Source organism: Centroberyx gerrardi, chromosome 6 (assembly GCF_048128805.1).
Source record: "Centroberyx gerrardi isolate f3 chromosome 6, fCenGer3.hap1.cur.20231027, whole genome shotgun sequence".
NCBI lineage: Eukaryota > Metazoa > Chordata > Actinopteri > Beryciformes > Berycidae > Centroberyx > Centroberyx gerrardi.
This window is the reverse complement of record NC_136002.1, coordinates 14,514,246-14,534,204: the sequence shown is the minus strand read 5'-3', so window position 1 is coordinate 14,534,204 and position 19,959 is coordinate 14,514,246. Positions and strand designations below refer to the sequence as shown.

Sequence of the window (19,959 nt, the reverse complement as noted above, 5' to 3'; positions counted from 1 at the left end):
GAAAGAGCCTAAAGTAGTGGTCCCTAAATTAGCCTGTCTGTCAAAACAAGATGAAGTACCTCTGAGGACACAGCGTCCAGTGAGAACTCTGAGAGTGTCTGAGGCTTAGAACAGCGGTTTTCAAGATTCTTATCTGGGAACTAACATTTTCAAAATCTTTTTTTTTCACAACCCTAACTGATTTTTGCGGCTTATTAGGCTAATCTACGAATATTTACTCCCATTTTTAGGCTACTAACTCACTAGACAACAGCATTTTATGTTAAAGTGACAAGGAAAGGCTATGGCAACATAGCATCGTCATATAAAATTGGAATTGTCCAAGTCTACAAGTGTATTGAATGACAGATTTCTCTAGCATGAGCTTCATCCATCCTTCCATCTATCCATTTTCTAGCCGCTTATTGCAGTGGCAACAGGGCAAGAAGAGCAACCCATACATCTTTTTCCCCAGCAAATTCCTCCAGCTCCTCCTGGGGTTTCGGCTGTTTGGATCAGTAATCTCAAATTTTCAGTCACTACCTAAAGCTTGTGACCATAGGTGAGGGTCGGACCAAGATCAGCTGGTAAATTGAGAGCTTTGATTTGTGGCTCAGCTCGCTCTTCATTGCCATGGTCCGATACAACACCCGCCTTACTGCAGCCGCTGCACCTAACCGGCGGTCAATCTCACCGTCCTTCTTACCCGCACCTGCGAATAAGACCCCAAGGTACCTGAACTCTTCCACCTGGGACTGCTGCTCATCCCTCACCTGGATGGGACAAGCCACCTTTTTTCCAGGAGAGAACCGCGGCCTCACACTTGGAGGTGCTGACCCTCATCGCAACTGCGTCACACTCAGCTGCAAACCGCTCCAGTGCACATCGGAGATCACGGCCTGATGAAGCCAGAAGGATGACATCATCTGCAAACAGCTGAGATGCCACCCTAATGTCACCGAACTGGACACTCTTCAGAACTTGGCTGCGCCTTGATATCCTGTCCATGAATATCACAAACAGGAGAGGGGACAAGGCGCACCCTTGCCTGAATCCAATGCCCACCTTGAATGAGCTTGACTTAATGCCAAGAATGCGGACATAGCCGCACGGGGACCGAATGGCTCGCAGCAGCGGCCCCAGCACCCCATACTCCCGCAGCACCTCCCACAGGATACCTCAGGGAACACGATTGTAAGCCGTTTCCAAATCTACAAAACACATGTAGACAGGATTAGCAAATTCCCATGACCCCTAGATTATCTGCAAGAGGGTAAAGAGCTGGTCCACTGTTCAGCGACTAGTAAGGAATACGCATTTTCCTCTTGAATCTGAGGTTAGACAATTGGCCTGAGTCTCCTTTCCGACACCTTGGCATAGGCTTTCCCAGGGAGGCTGAGCAGTGTGATTCCTCGATATTTGGAACAAACCCTAGAATGAGTTGGTTGTGTTATGACTCAGGCTTTGAAAAGCACAATTCTGTTTTCTTTGCTTTGTATGTAGGTTATGGAATACAGCTCAGGAATATCTTACATTCAATTGCAACACTAAAAATTATCCGCAGTCTTCTATAACGATCACTGTGCTTTCAGTTTTTTTTGTTGGGTTTGATTGACAGTTATGATTGACAGGTTTGACTGACAGTTATTCAGTGAGGCACAGTTCACTCGCTCCTTTCAACAGAAAGGAATGGTTGGTTGTAATGAGTAGAAGAATTGGTGGGAGGTCATATGACTTGGGAGAGGGTAAAGGGGATATATATCGTTCGATTGGCTTGAGGTGTGCTTGAGACAACAAGATGCCGTGAACCACATGGATCCATGATTAGAGAGAACGCTTCAGGGCAAAGCATGAAGTTTGTTTTGTATTTTTGTCTGGCCGTTTTGCTGATTCAACAATTCAAATCAATTGGTGGACTAATGTCCTGGAACGAGGGACACTAGTGTTGGCCCTTTTCCCTGTTGAACAGTGAGCTCTGCAGTTCATACAACCAGCCCTTTGTAATTCAATAAAAACTAGAAACTATACACACATACCCAACACCTTCCTTTATTAGAGAGAGAGATTTGGAGGTTCATTATGTAGACTAGATTATCAATTAGAAGCTCTTTATCAGCACACCCAAATGTTCTGGGATGGTGTAATAGAAGTGAATCTAGTGAGAGAGAGAGAGGGACAGAGAGAGAGAGAGAGAGAGAGAGAAAGACACACACACACACACACACACACACACACACACACAGAATGAACATACACACACTGTGACAGACTTGGAGAGGCAGGTTACAGTCTGGGAACACACACACACACAGACACACACAAACACAGCAGAGATGGACTTGGATTCAGTCCAGACTGCCTGCAGTGCCAACTGTCAGTCATATTACACCAGCAACAAAGAATGCAATAAGTACCAGCTAATTAAATCAAACTGAATACACTCTTAGAAACTAATAACACCTCGCAGCTTATATTACTGTTTCTGTTATATAGTTATCCAACACTGTGGAATCGATTGCCTTTATACCTGCCTCTGAGCACTTCTCTCACTCACTGTAACACATACAGTACACACACAGATAAAAAGTAGCAGCCAGGCAGACAGGGATGCACACACACACAAACACACAAACACACACACAATTGCCAAAGAATGCTCAGCCGGTGACCCCTGAGGCAGCATGCTGTAGTTAAAGTACATTAGCACATGCACCACCGCCGTTCTTCACAGTTCAGGAAAAGGCTGTAAAATGTTTCCCTAATACAGTATTCTATATCATTATATCCCTCTCCCTTCTTTTGATGTGCTGATGTTCAACTACCCTGCAGTGGAGGGCTGAGGAACATCAGAAAGCTTCATCCTGTGGCCGGCTCGGGTTTCAGGATGCAGTAACTTTTTGATGAGCTCTAAGCCGTTTCCTTCGGATTTTCTACTTGTGGGAGAGGGCTTTATTCCTAGTGACAGGTGACCAGAGAGCTGTGGCATAGCGACAGTCATGGAAGTGGGTATAGTACACTATGAATTTTGGGATTTTTAGGACTGGTAATTTGGCTGTGAAAAAGTGAAAAAGGTTAGGGTTAGGCCTATACTCTGCACTGTATACGTGTGTATATATGCGTGTATGCCTAGCTACACTACTGGCACATGGGGTGGATCTGAAAATTAGGTGGAGTAGAGTGGCACCTGTAGGGAACTACAACTAGTACAAGTATCTGTGATTTTACACCAGGGGTAAGTAGGGATCTACACCAATGCATCATCTCTGGGTTCTAACATGTTCAATAATCATCATTTTTTAGGAAAACTGTGAAGGGATCAGACACGGATGAAGAGGGGACATAGAATGAGGGCTGAGAGGATGGAGCAGTGTGCGTGCGTGAGTGCATGTGTGTGTGTGTATGTGAGTGTCTAATTAGGCGCTGTCCATTACGGTGTCCAGGTCCTGGCAGTCGGAGGGGTCTGAGGTCTGGGCGCCATGGAAACTACCCACTGGGCCTCAGTGGGGAAGAACATCATGCACACACACGCTCTGTTTCTGTTGGACCGCCCTGCAGGAATTCACTTATTTGTGGAAATGTTAAGAATTCAAGCAATGAAGCTTAGAAAATTGAATGTTAACCAAAAACTAAACAGTCAAACTAAACTTCCTGAGTGGTGGCGGGGTCATCCTGGTAGCTCAGCACACTGAGGCTCATGCCAGTAATCTGGTTCTTGACCTTGGTTGCATGTTGACCCCATCTCCTTCCCATCTTTCTTGTCTCTCTGCACTTTTGCCATCTAACAAAGCAAAATGGCATGTTAAATGACATAGGAAAAAAGATTTTAGCGATTGAAAAACTGAATGTAAACCAAAAACTAAAGACTTCACACACACACTGGCCTTGAGTGTGAGACAGTGAGCAACAACCTACCGTCCAACCTACCGTCTTCCTCCTCCTCAATCTCTCTCCCACATGGCTGGCTCTCACTTTCCCTAGGCAGACAATGGCCTCTCTGTCTCGACTGTTTAACCACGTTCTCACCTATCCTAAATACTCACACACACACACTCATACAGACACACCCTCATACACACACAAATGCCTACATAGACGTATATGGACACAAATCAATGCACTCTTGCACGTTTATATATATATGTAAACACGCATACAGACACAGAAATTAACACATAGACACATATACACACACACACACACAGTTTCCGAAGAAGGAAAAAAGCAGCGATATCACTGGTGTGATACCATCCTGAGGATGCCAGGGCAGAGCTGAAGTGTGGCACAGTCCTTTGATGTTAATCCAGAGCATGGGCATGTAACAAACGCAGATACCAAATTACACCCTGTCCTGCTTTGATCTCTAAAACCCCATGCCTGCTCCACAGAGGTAATAAGATTGTGTGTGTGTGTGTGAGTGTGATTTTGTGTGCATCAGAGTGCATGTGTGAAAGTGTTCATGTCGATGTGTGTGGGGTTTGAGTGTGTGTATGTTTGTTTACATGCATGCACAGAGGCAACACAAGTATGTGAAGATGTGTGCATGCATGTGTGTGTATGTGCATGCATGGGTGCATGTATGTACAAGCACACATATAAATGTGTGTGTGTGTTGCAGAGTGGCTGGATGTGCGCTGCAGTGTGTGTATTGGAGGGCAGCAGTTGCTGCGATGGGCCTTGGGAACTAAACACTGGCAGAGGCTTGTAGGCGCCTGGTAAAAACATGTTCCTGGAGACCTTCTGCCGAGTTTGTCTTGTCGTCACGTCGTCCACGGAGGACTCCCCACTCTGCCATTACAGCCGATGATGATCATGTTGCATCTTGGATTTCCATCTGAACCACCCTCTAATCTCATGACAGACGAGCGTGAACGGAACCACTTCTCAGCCCTGTAAGGTCACCCCCTCGCAGGAATTAGCACAACACATGTTTATGTCTCCCTCATTACCTAAATGTGTCTGAGGTTTTGGAGAGATGTAGCTACTAAGTGACAGCTATGCTCAGAATCAGTTATTGAAGGGACATTATGTTGTATTTATAAACTGTAAAATATTGTAAAAGACCTGTTCCTGTTTTTATACCTGATCCTGGCTGTTAGTGTGGACAGATGATATCTGCACTCTGAGATTACTGGATCTAACAAACCTGTAAAAACCTGCAGCATTGAATGTTATTGCTCCGAGAGACACATCAGTGGAGATATACTGTAAGGCATTACTTTATTTCATTCAAGGCTTTTGAAATTTGGTCCTCTTACATCTCCCTTACATCTCACAAAAATGCTGTCCCGTTGCTTGAAAATGGAATAGAAAAGAACAGAAAATATTGTTATGAAAGACAAACTGTGTAAGGAAAATAAAGCATCACCCAACAGAGTGTATTTGCAAGGGATTACCAAGATGATGAGTGATAAAGTGCTCAACTGTACACACATTGCTCTCATGCCCACAAGGGCAGAAGGACAGAATACAGAGAGAGAGAGAACATGCAAGGATCTGCATCTGGTACAATGATTGAAACTGATTGTGATTTAGCCAGCTGAACTACACACAGTATACAGTATAATTACACAGTATACAAAATAGTTACAAGTCAATATAAAATATTAGAAGATACTATATAATCCTTATATTATAAAATAATATAAGAACATTACAAAATATTATTTGCACTGAAAGGCACTCAAAATGCAGTTATTTTATGTGAATTATGGGTAAAAAAAAAAACAACCCACATGGATATAGTACATCTTAATTCAAAACTGCACTGGAACAAAGAACATTAGTAACTGAAGAAAGAAATAAGAGAGATCCTTTCTTTGGAGTTTTGTTTGGAGAGCAGTAAATCAAAAAGCTAAAGCAGAGTATGTGATGAACGTAATCATCTTCATTCTTTGGGGATTAAAGTTGCAATCCTTAATCTAAAAGTAAACAATACAGTGGAAATCCTGCCATCTCAAGCTTTCGTCATGCAGTAGGAAAAATCTTACAACTCCAGATATGGATGCAAGAACTGACCATCTGTGAAGACTAACTAGATAAGTTGTTATAAACAAGCTATGTTGTTTAGACTGTTGAAATTGTTTATTTAGGTTGTGTATTGCTTGTAAACACAGGGTGATTTGAGGAGTAATAAACCGGGGTGGTTTTGCCTTGTTAGCACCAACATTTTAGTGCATCCCTACTGTTAACATTTTTGTTTTAGAGGAAAATGTAAGGGGAGACGACAATTTGTCTCCCACCATCCCCTTGTTAAATCTGCACAAATCATGCAGTGCTTGTAAATACTGGAGCACAGCAGCCAGACTACTGGAGATGAACAGTTTTGTGGGCGGTTGAATGCACTTAATAGGAATCTGGCGGCACTTAGTGGTGAATGTCTGCTAGTGAGGGAGTTCACGTCAGTCAGCACTGACCTGTAGGAGATAGTCCCGTCACATGAGCAAAGGCATTCATGGCATTTATGTGACACATTTCCGATCAGTGTGGTGCATTACTGCAAAAACTGATCATACTTTGGCTGTCATTTGATGACAGACAACCATGATGTAGCTTGTTTACAAACACATGTAAACACTTAGGCCTGCCAAAATGGCCGAGTGATGTAATGGAAACTATGAATACACTGGGATATGCTGTCTCACCAGGAATAGAGGACAAAGTGAACAGCAGCAATTGCAGTACAATGTCAGCTTGTGTTTCCATCTAGGCATAATTTTCAAAACTACAAAACTAAGGTTTTGCTTTATCACAGAGAGAGCTGTCCTATTAATTTTGGGCCATGCCATCATAAGCCCTGAATTTTCCTTCGGAGTGCTGTGGTCTCATTTTTAGAATCATGACATCATTATCAAGACGATGATTCTTTAGTAAAGAAATGTATTAGAGTAAACCAAAAAGGGTAGTCATTGTTTTCAAATGTGTGTAATAGGGTACTTGAGGTAGTTTATTTTGCCAGGCACATTTGTAAGGTGAATTAAATTAAGGTCTCCTCGTGTTTTTTCAAGTATTCAAAATGAAAGTGACTGCTATTTTGTCCAGGTCTTGATGCTTGTGACCAGATAAAAGACTTTTATAAAATGATGCACGACCTGGATCTACAGTCAGCCTCACAGTTATGAGCAACCACCCCCATCCGTTGGGCATCGTTCAGGTCGTCAAATAGTCCACTGTTAATCATCTCCTTTTGCCAAGGGATGGAGACGGCCCCTGTGCTGAACTCCTTGAAGAATTTCTCATCCTTGGCATCAAGCGTGACACCCTCGATCTCAGAGACGTCCCTGAACTCGTCTGCGTCCTTGGCATAGACTACGTTGGACCTGGGCACCCAGGGGGCGTCCACCAGCCCCGCCTCAAGACGAGGGAAATTGATATTCTGGAAAAATGTGTGGTTCCGTGGATCATCACCCCTAATGCGAAAAAGAGAAACAGTGGATGTTACCTGTAATTATTTTGTCTTTGATAAATGACTGTGAAATTGACTGGAGTGACACTTTGTACTGCTAGCAAAAATGAATGAATTTTGCCATTGTAGAAAGTAGCCCCAAAAATCTGCTTCATGTTTTCTTTTGGTCCAATGTCTGGTTCAATTCACAGCATTATATCTTTTGGTAGGAAGACTGGAAAATTAGGCATCAAAGGCATGGGGGTGGAGGGGGAGTGGAATAATGAAATATGGTGATAAAAATTATCTTATTATCTTAATTATCTTAAAAAGTAACACCAAAAGTTATTACAATACACTTGACAATGATATTTGTAGAGAAAATCCTCATACAGGTGGCCTTTCTTGATAATGAATAAGGGAGGGTAAGTTATATCAACTGCATTGTGTTAAAATTCAACTTGTTTTCTCAGTAGTTCAGCTCCCCCTTGTGCTGGCAGGAATTTGGTGCTTCAGCATTCAACTGCAAGCTAATTTCAATGATCCCCAATCTTGATTTTTAGACTTTTTAGGAGTTGGTACTCAGAATGGGTCATGGGCCTGTCTCTTGAGGGGTCCCAAAATACCAAGGGTATTAGTATGTTTTCATGGGTCCTTTTGGGGGTTGGTGAGACATTTTCTCATGTGTTGAATAATTTCAAGAACCTCTGTTCTAAGTTGACCTTCTGCCTCGTTCATAACACCAATACTAACCCCTAACCTCAGGTGACGGAGAACATGTATGCTTTTTACTCACTTGCACCCAAGGCGTTGCTCAACCTTCTTCTTGAGAAAGAGGCTGATGATATCCTTGGTGCAAGCATCAAAGCTTTTGTGTTGAAACTTGCACTCATCCTCCAGAGTGCGCCGAGTCACCTCATCCTTCTGCACCTTCTCTCTGAAGTCTTTAAAAGGTAAACGGGCGGCCACCATCTCATAGATGCTGCAGCCCAGAGCCCACCAGTCCACCGACGTGTGGTAGTACTCCTGCCTCAGGATCTCAGGAGCCATGTAACCAGTCGTACCAGCCTGAAGACACATGGAGGGGAGAGGATGAAAAGTGAGAAAAGAAGGATGAGGGAGAATGTAGATAGAGACACGCCATAATAATAATAATAATTCTGGGGTAGAGGTAATTCAAAATGTCAATAATTGTTGCAATTTTACAGTGTCTCTAAAAATGGATGTGAATCTATGAGCCTGGGACAAGTGTGCACCCTACTAGTATATTTTTGCCCTATGTTTTATCTGCTTAGCTCTGCCTCTCCATATCTATATTAGACAGAGAAAAAATAAATAGTATAGACACAGAAAGACAAAGATGCAGGTATGCAAGAGGCAACTATCCATGCTTAGTTAAAAAAAATGCACCACTCACCTATTGTTATGCTATCAAAATGCATTTATTTGGGATTTTTTGTATGAAATCCATGCTATGGTATTTTATCAAAGTGGGAAGGTCATTCTTAAACATTTTTAGACTGGACAGAATGATATAGTTTGGTAAAGTATACACCCACTTAAAATTCAAGTTTATTTTTACTATTTGTAAGAAATGATCTTGTCCAGCTTCCAAAATGATGAGAAAAGTAAAGCAAGGCATGCAACAAAATCAGGGAATGTCAGGACAGGAGCCAGGGAACAAAACACAGTTCTAGCAGAGCGCTTGCACTACGTGACCTCCAACAGGCCCGTCAGCTGACAAGTAAGACTGTGCTGCCCAGCCTGTGACCTTCTTCCTTGAGTGAAGGCCTGCTGTGAATCTCCTGACTCATCAGCTTAAATAGACATGCCAAAGCCATATCTGCTTTTAGTAATGAAAAGATTAACCGGCTAATGCTAACAGGCTCTGGTCAATCTACCGTACACTGCTCATCTCATGCAACATCCAATGGATGAGGGGCAGGCAACCTTTAATAAGATTAATCTGAGTCACACTGGATCACGCTCTCTTGTGTTGTCTGTCAAAAGAGGGCCCAACAGCCATATCTATTCCTGGTAAGCTACTTGTAGTGGTGGGCGGCCAAATATAACCTGATGTAGAGATAGCAAATACTGACCATGTCAATAAGGAAGTATTTGTGCAGCACAAGCAATGCACAAGTAAAAATGGACAAATTCAAAATAAAATGCAATATTACCTTCCATTGCTGTATTTAAGGTGATAGAATGTGGACCCTGGAGAATAATAATAGAATAGAATAATATATGTGCAACACTATTTATAAATATGCCATTTGGTTGACAGTTTAATCCGAAGAGCCTTGGCAGTGAGTGCGTACAAATGTACAAACAAAGATAGGACGCATGCTCCATTTTTAACAAACCACAAACTGCACAAAGGCTTCACTAAGTGCTTTGCAGTATTAATGTCTGGCGATGAACAGTGTAGGCTAAGCTATGAATAGGGAACCACACTAACCTTCTGACATATTGTTTTGCCTTTTGGCAACTCCACAGCCAGTCCAAGGTCTGACAGCCGGCACTGGCCTTGACTGTCCAGCAGTACGTTCTCAGGCTTCATATCTCGGTACACTATGTCCATAGAGTGCAAGTGGAGGATCCCAGTGGTGATCTGGGCGGTGTAGTAAACAACCCGCTCCATACGGATACCTCTCACCCCAAGGTCATAGATATGGAACTTGAGGTCTCCTCCATTCATGAGGTTCATGACAAGGCATAGGTGGGTCCTGTTGTCATAGGCGTAAGCCAGGTTTACGATGAAGAGGCTGTTCACCTTCTCGAGGATCTGCTTCTCTAGAAGGGCCAACCTCTCACCACTTTTCTTCTTCAAGCGTTTCTTATCCAGCTTCTTGCAGGCATACATCTGTCCTGTGTGCTTCACCTGGACTGCACAGACCTGGATAAGGCAAGGCCATCCAATGTTGCTTTAGAATTCATGACAATTGGCTGTTCAGCCTTTATTATTTGTTGTTACTATGCCATCCTAAATTATGTTTCTGGCACTCTTTGTAATGGCTTTAACAAACACTTATAAGTTTATCAAGCTGTTTCTTTAATAGCTATCTGAGATATACATTTTAATTATGTTATATTCATTCATTATTTTACTTTAAGTCAAATGCTGGGATGTCTGACACCTACCTCACCAAAGCCACCTTTTCCCAATGTCCTGAACTCATAAAAGTATTTGTCACTGATCTTCTGCTTCTCGTACGCCTTCCACTGCAAGAACTTATCAAAGAAGGGGCTTTTCTGGTACTCAGAGAAAGGCTTTCCTTTTAGGAAGTCCCTGGTGGCTTCTCTTATCTTGCCCATCATCACCTCCTCAAAGTCCTTGTCTGACACAGCCTTGCATCTTTCAGCTGCATCCCCATTAAGGTAGGAGAGAAAACTCCTGGAGTCTGCTTGACAGAATTTAGTAAGGATGCTCTGTCTGGCCCTGTTCCTGGCTTCAGCTTCAGCCAGGCCCCAATCACTCAGTTCCTCCAGGAACTCAGCGGCTGTCACATACTGTGGGTTGGAGGCTAGGAGAAACTGCCGGAACAACTTCCTCCCAATAGGCTGCAGCTCACAGAGCGAGTCATAGTCCTTCCCTACTGCTGCCCTGATAGCAGATGGCTTCCCTGGTTTGGGCAGGAACAAACTGAGTCTCTGTTTTCTTAGCTCATTGTGATCCATCTGCTGAGCCTTTAGGTAGGCTGTGTTGGCCACCAGGTTGTCTAGTACTGCCAAGTCACCCATGTTGGATGTATCCTGAGTTGTCCATATACACTGTGGTGTAGGGAGCTGGGCCTGAGAAGCTGAAACACTCGAGTCCACTCCTCTCCAGGTACCTCTCCCAGGCACAACTCAAGCACCTGAGCCACTACCCTGAACATCTTTCACCTCTCACGTCACGCCCCTTTGAGAATTAAAAGCGGGTCTTCAGGGATTTGTTCTTAGGTAAGTGTCTTTGTGCGCTTATACGTAGACGGCACTCAGGGAAAGCAACTTATGTGGTTTGAACTTAAGAGGCTTTAGGCTTGTGTATTTTTAGAAGATACAAAGTGCCCGTGTGTTGCAATTGGGCTGCCAGCATGATACAATGAGGTGGCAGATCCCGGCCTTAGCATGTTATGGTTGATTACAGCTTATTGTGACTGTAAGAGGTTAAGAAGCCATTGTCAGGACAATGTCTAGTGCAAGCGATCAAACAATCAACACACAGCACACTTTAGGCCTCTCATTGTGTGTTATAGGGGAAAAGAAGGAGGACTTCACTAATTAAGCCATAATTGAACTAGGCAGGCTGACTAGGAAATTCTTCTTCACAGCGACAGCTTGTTGGGACAGCTGCAGGGAGAGGGAAGGCTGTAGACACACTCAAGGCCGTGGGCTGCCTATTACATCATGTCTTGTAGTGGCTATTACTTTACTTCAGTACACCATTTTCATCTTCACTCACCTCAACATCACCATGTGCAAAAAACATCAGACATTAACTGCCTGTGGAATACGTACCGATCATCGACATTAACATTCCTTCTTGAAGATGAAAAATACAATAGCATATCTGTTGCCACACTTCTACACTTTAGGTTGTATGGTTTTACAAGTATGACTTTTCAAACTGAAGGAAACAAAACACAAACAAGAAAGTGACATGACTTCAAGTTGCTGAGACCACCAATATAGGTGGCTGACTGAATCCATAAGGGCAGAATATACGTTCCAATGCAAATTGGAACTGCAAATTGCAACTGCAAATGTTAATTCCAGAGTGAAATATCACTGTTGCCCTGCTCAAGGAAACTCTCTGGTAGATGTTGAAGGCAGCTTGCTTCTTGTTCACTTCCCCCACAACGTCCAGAGCTTTGTAGCAGCAATCTTCCAGTGATTAACCCCTCTTGCTAACTGAATCACCTAGACCTCACACTTTGAGGCTACCGTTGCCACATGGAAACAGTTGTCCCTAATTACAGTTTTAACTTTCTACATGCATGGGAATGCAGAAATTCCATGAAAGCAGTACTATCTAGTGGCTGTATTATTGTAAGTATTCGCCCTGTTTGATTTTTCTGCATTTTAGCACATTTGTCACGTTGATTTTGTTCAGACCTTTTTGTGGGTTGTAGCATTTAAATCAACCCAATTAAAGAGATTAGCGCCATCTTACTGAATGATTTGGTCAACAGTCAGGCCCAATTTGGGTCAGCCGTTCCCAATATAAATGACAAACTTTCTCCCCCTTACCATCAGAGTGAAATTGTCAGCATACACAGGTTCTTCATGTCCCACCAATAAATCTTAATAGGATTTTGGGGTGTAGGACATACTCTGCCTCAGAATTATGGAGCACAATGTGGAATATCTGTGTCGCTTATGGATGGCATTTGATTTTTTCTCTCAGATCCCTCTACAAACTACTACATCCCACAAAAATATCTGACCGAATTCAAAATGAAAAATGCAAAAAATCAAACAGGAGGCAAATACTTCTTTACAGCAATATACATATGTGGTTCACTGTGATCAGCAAGAAGATAAAAACCCCTTGGCTGCATTTCAAGTTTGCTTTGAACGGATTAGGATCAACCCAGAGTAGACCAGAAGGACATGCTTGGGACTGGAAAGAGGCCAAGTTTGAAAGAACATGTATTACAAGTGTTGGTGTAGTGGTTAGCATAGCTGCCTTCCAAGCAGTTGATTTGGCTTGATTCCCGGCCAAAGCATACACTTTAGGCAGCAGGGTGACCTGGTGGTTTCAGAGAGACCATCCTTCAACTGGAAGGCACAGGTTCAAGAATCAGTTCCAGAGGGCCTGTTCTGTAGCTGACCCCAAACTCCCAAGGCCCCCGGAGGACAGTAAGCAAAAATTCCTCTTTTTGCTTACTATTTCTATTTCTTTATCTGGATCAATGAGGTACAACATTCTCACGTTCAAAACTCTGCTTACTGTACGGAAAGGTGACCACAAAAAGTTTGTATATGAATGTGTGAAATAGAGTTGGTGTTAAGGTCAGTGGGTGGTTATGGGGTTACAGGGGTAAAATCAGATTAGGCTGCTTTAGATAGATAGCCCTCCTCTAAAAACTATGTTAAATGAAAATCACAGATATCCACCACCTCAAACCCTCCCAACACTGCTACTGCTTAGATGTCACGCCAATATGCACCATATTTCACAACCAAACCTTGTTTTCCTGAATCTAAATAGAAACATTTGTTTTAGAACTGCAAAGAACTTCCAAAAATGCAGTTGTTCAGAGGAATTCCATGGCAAGCTTATTCAAAAAGTAGTAGACAAATAAAATGTGCATATTTTTACTTCTATACACAATTCTTTATTGTTAAAAAGACACAGACATCTATTCGAGATGTGTTGAACACCACCACAAACAACAACGTAAAGCTAAGATACGACCAAGCACTGCAACAAGGTGCGTCATCTTCTTCGTAACTCTCCATCCATCCAGGCCAGATCAACCAATCGGTGACCATCAAGTCTGCATCACTTGAATTTTGTCCATCGTCTTCCCTTGACACCAGGGGTATGACAGCATGCACTCGTACATAGGAGGAGAGCTGTAGATGTCAATGGCTCTGCGCAGGGGATTGCAGTGAACATTGTCGAGTCTGCCACCACTTTTAGGTGCATACAGGCAGCGGGAGAATCCGAAACCTGGAAGTGGAGCTTATTTGCCGATTCTCTGAACAACCCAGTCCTGCTGGCATAGGGGACAGCGGTTGTTCTGTTTCACCCAAAGGGACATGCAGCAGTTGTGGAAGGAGTGGTTGCACTCTCCCCATACCACTATATGAAAGAAAGAGAGGGAGAGAGAGAGAGAGAGGGAGAATAGATAAGACATTGGCAGGGAGCATATTGCAATTGATGTACTGTATGCCAGTTTCAACTTAAGCAATATAAACTCACAATTGTGCAAACATGTTCTCTTAAATGGCAAATAAAAATGAATCACTTTTGGCTCATCTGTAATTTTTTTTTTTATGTGTAATGTTAATTTTCTTCCTTCAGTTCTTCCTTCCATAAAAACACATCGCCAGACATCTACACTATGTGCTTCAGTACAGTCAAACGACTTAATGGGTCACTGAGGTGATTTTCAAGCTATGATAGGTGGGGAAGCTTTTACTTAATGAGAGAATATTGAGTAGGTAGACTTGCACTGTGGTAAACACCTCTAATAAGTAACTTAGGAACGCAAAGCACTTCTGATATTTTGTTAGTTATGGCTTTATACTTAGTAGGTAATAATAAATAGGTAATAATACTGAAAATAAGTTCCCCAAGACAGCTCTTTTACAGTTGTCTCAAAAGCTATGGGTTCAAATCACATGAATCAAAGATTTTGCTGAAAAAAAAACTCTCTGGAGAATTAATTAGCAACCACAAGACTGCGGCAGAGCAGTGTTTGGACATAGTTCCCTGCACATTTGCACATATGCAAATCTATTCATATGCAGAGCCAACAATGTACATTTTGCACACCCTTTATATATAATATTACTTGTACATCCGTGACCTGCAAGCATTGGCTTACCTGTAAATCTAACAACGACGCTCTATCTTTAATTGTTTGCTGCAATCTTCTCATTATGTTCTCCTGTTGTAATTAGCTGTTGTGTTATGTTCAGTACTCTTACGTACTACTTGCTCTTTTCTCGTCTATATCTTATTCTCTGCGACCCATATTTTGTTCGCAATACTGTAGGTCTACTTAATTAAGAGCATAATGTGCTTTCTACAATTCAAACTATGACACCATTCTAACTAGCTATGCGAATGTCAGTGAAATCCATTTGATTGAAATGAGGATAGTAAAAGCTGAAGAATTAAAACCTATCCCTGATCCTCATTGGTATGTAGCCAGCTCGGCCAGTCACTAACAGCACCGTGAAACCCGTTAGCTAGCCGGGTAGCAAGCTTAACTGCTGAGTAGCGTGTAACTGGACGCTGTTAGTTATTTTCTAATCGACAGGGTCTTACCAACACAGTCCTCTTGTTTGTTTTCAGCCTGGCATCGGAGGCAAGCATCTGTAAATCAACGAATATATGTTACAGTGTCATTATGTCGAGACTTAGGTTTGCATGTCAATGTTAGCTACGTTAGCTCCATTAGCCGTTATCCAAGCTATCTTGCTAATGTTACCAGTTCCTCGGACTCACCCATCACTTGCACCCTGCAAATGGCACAAGTATCGCATTCAACATCCCAACTCCACATAGCCACGGCATTCCACTTCTTGAGAGAAAACATCTTGTCACCACCTGATTTAGACCCTGAAGAAGTGTTGTGAGAGAGAACTAACCCCGGCTCGTCACCCTCATCCATCTCTGCGACAGAGTAAATAAGGTAGCCAGGCTAGCCAAACAAAATGGACGAAACTGTCAAGCGATGCTAGCCAAAATGCTAGCTAGTTGGTTTAGCAAGCTTCTCGGGTCTTGTCTTGACAGCTACAAAAGGGGGCGCTGTTTTCTAATATTTGAGGTCCATGACACTCACTCTCTCTCTCTCTCTCTCTCTCTCTCTCTCTCTCTCTCTCTCTCTCTCTCTCTCTCTCTCTCTCTCTCTCTCTCTCTCTCTCTAATTGGCATAAATGTTAGATAATCAGCATTGCAAAAGCATGTAATACAATTGAATAAGATAATCCAAAATAACTAGCACATAGTAATAAGCATCTGTTTCACTTGTATTGCTGTGTGTCTGTCTGTCAATTTGTGTGTATGCGTCTGTATGTATGCATATGTGTATGTTTCTTTCTAAATAAAATAGCCTATGTAACACTATGCTGTTCAAAGCAATCACAAATTAGTCAAACTTATCACAACCTCATATGTATATATAATATCACACATCTATACACATTTTATTAAACATTTCAATTGCAATATAATAAATTAGATAATCAATATGTTTTGCTGTTCTCTGTGACAAACCTATTAATCTTCTCACTCAGTTGTCATGATGTTATCCAAGACTAAACAAATGACTTGTCACATCTTTCTACCACAAACCCTTTGTCATCTCAATAAGTGGTATTGCTAAAAGATTAGTGGTGTTGTCTGTACTATCCATTACTGTCAAAGTCATGGATATAAAACCCTTAAACTTAGTTACATTATTTGCCACGTTGACAAACTAGCACTAAGCTTACGATCAACAGGTGGCCTAATTCTTCCATACATGCACTGATTGGTGTTTTCTATTTAGTATGTTTCTACAGAAATATGCATGCAGGGCCTCTACAGAATGTTTGTCCCAACCAGTGAAGTGTGTGGTCATGCTGAGTGGATCCCATTCTTCACTTCCTTATAATGCAGTTGGACAGATGACACTGTCAAACAATTTAGTCCAAATAATGACTGATATGTCTATTCTGTGAAGTGTCCTCCTGACTGTATAAAATGCTGAAACGTAGCAGAAAGCTAATATTATTGTTACATGGTATTATAGATTCTACATTATTATACAGAAGCCTGGACCTTAAGAAGAAAAGCTCTTACCTGGCAAGGCAAGGCAAGGCAGCTTTATTTGTATAGCACATTTCATACACCGAGGCAATTCAAAGTGCTTTACAGAGTAATAAATAATACAGTAAAGGTAAAAAATGTACAATTAAAAAGTGCAAAACTACAGACAAGAGATCCACAAGATAAAAGACTTAAAAAGTAAACTAGTGTAGTTCAAATCAAGTGAAATAGAAAGATAAAAGAACACAACAAATACTCCCACTTTTAGATGCATATTGTGAGTGAACCCATATGTTTTTCTTTAATTTTCTTATCCCCTGTCCTTCCTAATTCTACTCTTGATCTGATATTTACGTCAGATCTCACTGCCTAAGGCAGACGAGAATCATAGATTCTCCTCTTGGTCCACAGATGGATGAGAATCATACAGGGTAAAGATAAAGCTCTGTCATCTAGCTGTTTTGTGCCACCTGGGTTGCCTTTATCTGATTTAAATTAAATGACACAAGTCACATTGTAGAATCTCACCGTTGGTATGGTAAAACATGTCAGCCTGAAACTATACACTGGTGTGGAGGATAGGACCTGGATGCAGATGTTTTTGAAGGAATGAACCACTGAAGTGCTGAGGGCAAGAGGTCACCCTCTCCTTCAAAGACCACCATGAATCAATGGCCATAGTCATGTTCACTCTAACCTTTTTGAAGGACAGTGTGATGGTGTGAGCTCTGTGGTGGACTGGTGACCTGTGTGTGCTGGGACAGACTCCCAGCATGCAGGGTCACTCCCTGTGACCCTGAATAGGAATAAGTGGGTAAAGACAATAAATGAATGAAGTACAATGCATGTCCTACTTATTGTCTAAGACAGGGGTGTCAAACTCAATCCATGAATGGGCCATATTGAAAACTCATGACAAATTCGCGGGCCAGATAAGAGCCATATTTATTTATCTTAACACTTCTTAAACCACATGAATAACTGCATCAAAATATGCCTGGCCATTTCAAAACTCAAACAATTTATCTTCATGACAGAAAATAGCTGCTCACACAGGTACGTGCTACCAAACGTACACAGCATACGGGCAGCATGCAGGCGGAGTTCGGGCATCGTTTCTGGGATAAAACGGGGGAACTTGCTTACCCTGACAGAATTGTACTTGGCCGTGGGTGTGCTGTTACACTGGACTTCGATCAGCTCCATTTGCATGTTCATTGGGGAGCTGTCCACATCAGCTGCAAACGGATTACTGAACAGTTCGAAATTGAATTTCTGAACCTCAGTCTGCTAATCGTCTTGTAAACTCTGCGTGAAGTGTGCTCAGTTTGTCGGCAAAGTGCACACATGAGAAGGAGTTGTAGTTAGTTATTTTTTGGGATGTCGGGAGTTGCCATGCATTTGATAAAAAAAAAAAATGTGTCAGTAGGAGGAGTGCATGTTGGGGATTGGAGTGTAGCGTTTGAATTACAGAAACGGGCCATTATTAATAGAAAATCAAAATCATCTCCCGGGCCGGATAGCATTGTGCCACGGGCCTGATCTGGCCCGCAGGCCTTGAGTTTGACATCACAGATAAGCTGCCGCTAGAGCAAAATATTGGCTGTTTAGCCCGTGTGTGCATATCGTACAGATGATAAACATGTCAGCCTATGACCAATGATAGAGTACTCCCTTCGACTGATAAGAGAACCCCCATTAAACCCCAGAGCTGATGTTCAACAGGGCCCACTGGACCACACTCCGGTCTCATCAATGACATTTCTTGACATGTCCGACAGGCTAGGCTACTCCTCCCTTTTGATTTACAGACAGTAGTGTAAACAAGCCTATAGTCATTGATGCTTGGTTTTCTCAGAAAAAACAAAAAAGGTTCTCAGCCCTTTGTCACAATAACTGATAATAATAAATAATTTAAGATTTAATGAGGGTGTACACCCAAAAGCAGATGTTCAAAAGGAATTTATTTCAGAATTGAAGGTAAAGTGTGTTCAGTTCCTTTAAAGTGAACAAGTGTGGACCACCAGAGCTGTAAAACCAGACAGTTTAAGATATAAATCCAGGCTCTGGCACTGCATCAGACCTCACAGCACCAGAGTGACTACTACATGTAGTAGACATATACATTTAATTATTTTTAATGTATTTTGTAATGTACATTTGGCCGATAAGGAAAAATCCGAGGAGACTATTTTACAGAAATATTGAAACGCTTTAGGTTAGCGCACTGTTATTCGTCTTATGAGACTATTTAAAAATTTAAATGAAATTCTGACCGCTCTGTTAGTCCAGGCATCTTGGACCAGATCCAGGGCCGGATTAACCAACCACAGGGCCCCTGGGCACACATGTCCTATTGGGCCCCCCACCTCTCGGCACACACAAACAATACAAACGTAAACCTTTTACAGGTTTAAAGTAATCTGAAACTCAGATTTAGCTATTACAAACTGCCATTCCTTCTATCTAGAGCTCGCTCATTCAATTTGAGAGGGATAACATTTGTCCAACCCCAAGGCAAGCTTTAGTTCCTAGTTTTAGGTGGTGGGGCTTCCCTTTGTTTACATTTGGATTGCAGGTTGTGACTTTAAGGAGACGAGGTGATAGGTGGCGAATGAAGGACCAAAAAAAAAACAGTTCAATGTTGAAATTTATTGAAAAGGTTTGACTGTCTGTACCTAGACCCTCCTGCCCCACCAGTATATAATTAGTGCTCTGCATCTTAGCTGGATGATACTCACTGAATGCACTGCTCATAAAGAAAAAGGAGACTTACAGGGAATTCTTCACACAAATAGTGCAATTATTTCAGACATTGTTGGACAAAATTGACTACTTGGACAGCTTAACTCTATTCATATACATGTATTATTTTTTATTGATTTTCTGAACTCAGCCACACAATTTCGAGTTGTTCGCCGCTTTCGTCCCGGTACAGCTGGAGGCTTGGCGGCATGTTTATGCTTCAAGGCTGTTAGACAACATTTAGGCCTATATCACACTCACACACACACACACACACACACACACACACACACCTACCTAAGAAGCATGCGACATCCAATTGCACATAGATTTTGACTTATTTTACATACATTAGTCTTGAAAAGTTTGACTTGTAAAT

The 19,959-nt window shown here is 42.1% G+C and overlaps 2 protein-coding genes across 2 annotated transcripts; both read right to left on the bottom strand.

Moving 5' to 3' along the window:
- Window positions 1-741: 741 nt before the first annotated feature.
- On the bottom strand, window positions 742-11,104 carry grk7b (G protein-coupled receptor kinase 7b). Its single transcript, XM_078284260.1, has 5 exons — window positions 10,505-11,104; window positions 9,822-10,259; window positions 8,157-8,428; window positions 7,090-7,385; window positions 742-1,157 (listed from the first exon to the last, which is right to left on the bottom strand). The coding sequence occupies exons 1-5, from the start codon at window positions 11,102-11,104 to the stop codon at window positions 742-744; spliced, it is 2,022 nt and encodes a 673-aa protein (XP_078140386.1).
- Window positions 11,105-13,669: 2,565 nt separating this feature from the next.
- rnf7 (ring finger protein 7) lies at window positions 13,670-15,725 on the bottom strand. The gene is made up of 3 exons (XM_071925796.2): window positions 15,531-15,725; window positions 15,351-15,398; window positions 13,670-14,156 (listed from the first exon to the last, which is right to left on the bottom strand). The coding sequence occupies exons 1-3, from the start codon at window positions 15,694-15,696 to the stop codon at window positions 14,038-14,040; spliced, it is 333 nt and encodes a 110-aa protein (XP_071781897.1). The 5' UTR covers window positions 15,697-15,725; the 3' UTR covers window positions 13,670-14,037.
- Window positions 15,726-19,959: the final 4,234 nt, after the last annotated feature.

Coding starts and splice junctions, on each gene's coding strand:
- grk7b (XM_078284260.1), bottom strand. CDS start 11,104: ATGGGTGACTTGGCAGTACTAGACAACCTGGTGGCCAACACAGCCTAC. Junction 8,429..9,821: donor GCAAAACAATATGTCAGAAG/GTTAGTGTGGTT, acceptor ATGTGTCTTCAG/GCTGGTACGACTGGTTACAT. Junction 7,386..8,156: donor GAGCAACGCCTTGGGTGCAA/GTGAGTAAAAAG, acceptor TTTTCGCATTAG/GGGTGATGATCCACGGAACC.
- rnf7 (XM_071925796.2), bottom strand. CDS start 15,696: ATGGATGAGGGTGACGAGCCGGGGTTAGTTCTCTCTCACAACACTTCT. Junction 15,399..15,530: donor TTGCAGGGTGCAAGTGATGG/GTGAGTCCGAGG, acceptor GTTGATTTACAG/ATGCTTGCCTCCGATGCCAG. Junction 14,157..15,350: donor CAAACAAGAGGACTGTGTTG/GTAAGACCCTGT, acceptor TCTTTCATATAG/TGGTATGGGGAGAGTGCAAC.